The sequence below is a fragment of the Lemur catta genome, chromosome 2 (assembly GCF_020740605.2).
Source record: "Lemur catta isolate mLemCat1 chromosome 2, mLemCat1.pri, whole genome shotgun sequence".
Classification (NCBI taxonomy): domain Eukaryota; kingdom Metazoa; phylum Chordata; class Mammalia; order Primates; family Lemuridae; genus Lemur; species Lemur catta.
The window spans coordinates 102,715,588-102,721,587 of NC_059129.1; the positions used below are offsets into that span (position 1 = coordinate 102,715,588).

General features: G+C 48.2%; 1 protein-coding gene across 1 annotated transcript in view; it reads right to left on the reverse strand.

Annotated features, from left to right (window-relative positions):
- Positions 1–4,819, reverse strand: part of METTL24 (methyltransferase like 24) — a 91,539-nt gene extending 86,720 nt beyond the window's left edge. The window contains exon 1 of the mRNA XM_045544175.1: positions 4,499–4,819. Within this exon, the coding sequence (XP_045400131.1) occupies positions 4,499–4,819 (321 nt within the window). The remainder of the gene's footprint in view (positions 1–4,498) is intronic.
- Between the last annotated feature and the right edge of the window lie 1,181 nt (positions 4,820–6,000).

Genomic DNA, 6,000 nt, shown 5'->3' on the forward strand with positions numbered 1-6,000 from the left:
GGAAAGAGTGCAGCGCCCTGTTCCCCATCTAAGACACATCAAAGTTGTAATGAAAGCCTGCTTTTCTTTGCAACTAAGCAAGTGCTATTTCACACCCACATATTGCTGGAGTTCATTCAATTACCCTCAATGACTTTGTTTAAAATGAAAATGCTTTGCCTCCTAAGGACAGTGTGAGAGGACTGATTAATGTTCCCTGAAGGACTGAAGTGTAGGTACACACGCAAAAACCTGAGGAGCTGGAAACTGCTGGGCCATATTTCACAAGCAATTCAAACCTACCTTCAAGTATTTCCTAAAGAATAATGACTCTTCAGGCAGTTGGATATAACAGGGGGCATACTATGTCATTTTCCCTCTTTCTTCTTGATGACAATCACAGAATTAGAAAACTAAGAGGATGGCAAGAAGTGAGAAAGACCAAATTTTGCCATATGGTTTTTCAGGAGAAGAGGAAACAGCTTTTTTTTTCCCCCCTGACACATTGTTCCAAAGAATCTGTAACTAACAAACCAAGCCAGCACATTGCTGGGTTCTGTAGCTCTGTGACTCAGAAGTCACTTTTCTATCCAACATATTAAATGTCAAGTAAAATATATCCGATAAGAGAGAAGAAATTTCTCTGGAAACCTTGGCCCTTGAGTGAGTTTCTCTCTTCTGCAAATAAGCCCTGTATTTTGCTGCTGTCTTTTAGGTGGATTGTCAACCTGTAAGAAGTATAACATCCGCCCAAGAGCTGCATAAAAAAAAAAAAAAGACGTAAATCATGGAGACCATAGCTTAGTCCTTCCCATAAATCCTCCCAAAAAGAACATTACTCATGGTAAACATAATAAAAGTCTGCTTAAGAAAGAAAAAGGAAAAAACAAAACAAAACAGAAAAACCACATGCAGATAGAAAACAGAGAAGAGAAAGAAAAAGAGTCACAGTGATATTTTTATGCATGGGTAGTATACAAAATTTGGAGATTAAGAGCTCTGATCCAATGCTTAAAGAGTCTGCAATATACAAGAATGTACAGGTTCCAGGATGGTCATAATCAAAAAGAGCAGTATTTATTAATATCCATTCTCTGTCATTTGTCCTCATTTCACAGTGCTGTCAAATTAGAACCCCTGATGCAAAAAAGGACTTAATATTTAGAGCTAGTTCTTCCATGCCTCAGGGAAAGAAAGGAATGAGGAAAGAGAGAAAGAATTATATGAGAACTACACTTCACTTCTCTTTTTTATAATAGATTGTTTTCTTTAAGAAGAACATAAGCTATGAATAAGGGGCAATGTAATTGCTGAATTTTTGTGCCTCTAACACCTGCAAAAGAAGCTTGGTGACAAGACACACTCAGCAACCCAATTATTTCATGCAGGTTTTCATCCACCCAGAAAGCCATCCTCAAAATAGAATGGAACTTTTTCTCCTTTACCCATCTGGGGGGTGCCCAGGGCAAAGTAACCAAGAACCTAACAATATTGTTGATCAGTATCCTCAACAAACAAAATTTAAATAAAATAAGATCCAAGGAGTTTAACAAACAACTTCCAAATTTTATTTCAATTACTTAACAGTGCATTCAGCTTATATTATACCACCTCGTGATGTGAGGCTGAAAAGGAACAAGACTTGTCCCTAGGGAGATGCAGGTTAGTGAGCTCTGTTCCCAGAAGTGGAAGGAAAGATTAGATAACTGGTCTTTCCAGTTTTAAGGAATATTTTAATTCAACTGTTAAATCATGGGAAAATGAAACAAATTCAATTTTCTCACTATCTAGGAATTTGAGGAGGTTAGATGTACATCCTGAAAATAGGTAAATAGCTAGGGACAAGGAAATCCAGGGAAAATTTTTCCTTAGGAGGCGGCTAAAACAGCAATAAGCCCACTTACTTCTTTCTTATATATTTTTAACCAAAGACATTTAGAGTTACCCATAATAGGCTGAAATAGTAAGATTCTTATATTTTTACATATTGGTGTCTCAGGAGTAAACATTTACTAGGGATCCCTATGGGAAACACAATCCTTCCCATCAAGAACAACAGTGGACACAAAATATTCAATCTGAAATGGATTACTGGGTTGCAACATGTACAAAGCAACACAAATCAGACAGCATTTCTGTTGTCATCCCAAACTGGGCAGAGATCAGCATGGAAGGATTGCTGTGGGAAGGTTTCCAGATCATGAACGCTGACCTGAATGTTCAAGGATGGAAAGGGCAGGAGTCATAGGAAGGGGGAAGAGGGACCTTGCAAGTAAACAAATCAGAAAAGCCAAAGGCATGGAAATAGGTTATAACAAACTACATTTGGCAAATGGCTGAGGCTACAGAGCTGGAGTAGACTAATATGTCAGGCACTATGCTAAATTTTTCCTTTTTTTTTTCTTCCTAATTTAATTTTAATTAAACTGAGCCCCAGGGCTCAGACTGAGATCTCTTTTCTTTGTTAGCCACACCCACTTTCTAGTTGACCTCATACAATATCATGGTTTTAGTGCCACTTGTACATGATGACTCTCAAATCCCAAACTGTTACCTTCTTTCTTATATATTTTTATATAAGCAAGTTTGGATGTTTGCTCCAAACTCCAGATTCACACGTCCAACTGCCTATTTGACATTTCCACCTGAATGACCAAAGGATATCTCAAAACCAAACTCCTGCTTTTCTTCCATCCCCCAAACAAAACAACCAAGCAGGAACCAACTGCTCCTCCCTCATCTACCTTCCAAACACATCCTTCCACCACCTCCACACCTACCACCCTGTCTCAGCCTCCTCCATCTCCAGCAGGGATCACTGTAGCAGCCTCCTAATGGGACGGGTGTGACCAGTGGTCCTCTGAGCCTACGCATTCCAAACCTTGCTATTTGTAGGACAAGTTCCAGTTATCTGTACTGTTGTCTCAAGTAGAGACAAAGACTTAAGAGTAATTCTTGGACAGGTGACTGCAGAAAGAACAGATGTTGAGAGTGAATCTAAAAGAAGTGCAGGGTGGGGTTGAGGGTATCAAGGATGGGACATTTGAGGACAGCCACAAAGGAACAAAAGAAACCCAACTCTTACCAAGTTGTAGGTCAAGTGTTCCCCTCCTCAGTCCGCCTTTCTTGACTCAGCAGGCAGAGTTCAAGGCCTCATTTACAGTACTGGTCACATCAGCGGATGCCTGTGCTGAGTGCCTCTCCCATGAGAATTTGAACTCATCTTGTGCCTCCAGCACCTGATGCAGCATTGGGTACCTGGTAAGCCCTTGGCAAAAGTGTGCTGAATGCATAACATGATATCATGGAAGGTGCATTAGAAGCATGGGGAGGGAGTGGCCGCTTTCTTCTGGAAGAGCTAATTAAGACTTTACATAGGAGATGAGGTTTCAGAGACAGAAACAAATATTTGTTATCCAGGAAGATAACACTGATGGCCTGGAAAGGAACCGCAGTGGTGTGGAAGGACAGAGTGCAAAGACCTAAGAGGAGGAGGCGGGGAAAAGCAGTGGAGGAAGTGGTGGGGTGTGATACTGGGAAGGAAGCAACTCAGTCAGAGGAAGAGCTTTTCCCCCTGTCCAACAGCAGGGGTGGGGGAAGGGTGTCCAACTGAAATGAGGAAAAGCCAGGCAGCCGAAGGAAGTGCTTCACAGGATGTGGATGGGGTTGGGAGGAGGCGTTGACGGCTGCAAGGACGAGGCCAGCTCATACCTGTAGTCCTTAATCTGTTCATTCCCAAGTACCATGTAAATTACCGAGCTCCAAAAAGAAGGGTAGGAGGCCTGAGGCTTACCGATCAGAGGCTAAAATGGACTACTCGATGAGGTATGAGCCAAGAAGTTAATGCGGAAGGAAGCGCAACACTGCGGAGTGATGTCAGACAAAGCCAGGTTATTACTTGGGTCCTCGCGTATCCAATTAACCTCCCATTAAATGGCGCTGGGGACTGGACCTCTCACCCTGCACCAACCTTCCTGCCAACCCGGGCAGTGGGATTCAAAGGAAATTCGGCTTGAGCGTGGATTTTCCCTGTGATGTAGGGAGTGGACAAGCCATTCCCAGTGGACACCCACCCTGCTTTGTCCTGGCCTCGAGGGGAAAACTGGGAGAAACACAGCACATGAACAGCAACTACAACTCCTTTCTTTCCCCGTCCCTGCCCGTCACTTCCCTTGCCTATCGCTCAAGCCGTCCCCTCACTAAAGTGTACGCCCCGTGAGGGCAGGGCATGGTCCTTATTGCTGGATATCCAGAGCCTGGGAGGGCGCCTGGCACGCAGTGGACGCTCAGCCACTGGTGTCAGTTGAATATTGAATGAACTCTGCTCGGTCCCACTTCACTCTGTCTGAGCTTGGGAGGATGCGACCAGTGGAGCCGCCTCAGAGAGCACGGGGGTTAGAGAAGAGGAAGGCTTTGGAGGGCCCAGCGGGGTGGCCTGCGATCCCGAGCGGAGGGCCCCGCCGCGCGGTCGGGGAGGGGATTCGGGCCCAGGGCCCAAGACCGCACGGTTCCAACTGACCTTCCGCCGGGGGCGCCCGCGCGGGGCGCAGCAGCTCGGCTCCGGCGTCCCGCTCCCGCCGCCCCCCGGCGGCGCTCGGCGCCCGCTGCGCACGTAGGTCACCTGCCTCCTGGCGCCGCGCGGCGGGCCGGGCGCGGGCGGCAGGTGCGGCCCGGGCGGCCTGAAGGCCGGGGCCGGCGGGGCGCTGCGGGCCGGGGGCCCGGTTGCGGGCTGGGCGCGCCACAACCCTGCGCAGAGCCGCAGGCCGAGCAGCAGCGCGGCGCCCAGCAGACCCCGGCGCAGGGCGCTGCAGCCCCTCCCGGGCGGCCTGTCCCGGGCCATGGCGGGGCCGGGCCCCGGGGACGCGCTCGGGGTCCCGCGGGCGGCGCCCGGCCGGCAACAGGGATGTGGCCCCGCGGGCCCGAGCTGCCGACTGTGAGAACTCCCCCGCGGGCCGGGGCGCGGGCTCGGACCCGCCTCCCTTCCTCCCCACCCCGAGGAAGCCTCGGCGTAACCGTATCCTGCCCGCCGAGCGCGCCCTGCCGCTGCGAGGGGCGAGGGGCGGTGGGCCAGGCGCGGGCCCGGGGCTGCGCGCCCCACCCCGCCCCGGACGCGAGCGGCCGGCCGAGCAGGGCTCTCTGAAGAAGCGCCCTCCAGCCCGGCCGCCGAAGCCTGGCGGAGCTGAAAGAGACGAGGCCAGAAAACGCTTTCCTAATGGGATCCCGAGCCCCAGCTTCATTTTCTGGTATTAGTATTGTTGGAGAAACACAGGATGAGCTTAGGTGAGCTGCCAGGTGTGGCTACAATCAACAGTCAAGCAGTTTCTGCCATTAAACACAATATAAAAATAAATCGCACTTATGCCCAGGTTTACAACTTCTCCCTCTCAAGAAAGGAGGGGGGCAGAGGACGAATGGAGCTCAATGTAGAATAATCAGATTAGAGTTATTCCATTTCTAAATTCTGCCTGAAGCCAATTCGTGCTTTCTCTCCATGTTATGAAATGTGTGGGGGTGAAGGAGGAGAGGGAAAAAGCCAGCTAAGACATCTGACAGCAGGGAGAGAGAACAGAAGTTACCATGGCATGATGTAAATCAAATTAATTTAGCTCCAAACACACACCTCACTGCTGTCTTGCAGAGATACAGAGGGACAAATTTATCTTTCGGCAAAATGCTCCCCAGCTGGTATTTCCATCATCACCTTGACCTTAATTAATCAGACTGAACGCTTACAGCCTGAAGTCCAGTGTTGGATGTGCCATTTTCAATTGTTAGTAGAATTCTTTCCCACAACACAGTTGGTGTGAGTTTGGGTTTTAGGTTTGGAGCTGTTTTTTTTTTAATCGTGATCGAATTTTTTCCCTTGCTTTAACCCTTTCATTTTCCATGTTTCTGCGTGTGACTGCCCCTGCTTACCTATCCTCTTTTTCCCCTTAACCTACAGCATGGTCAACAGAGATCACATATGGAGGGAGCCTCACCCCCTTCCCTTTTGAATTTCAGGAATTTTCCATAGAGAAC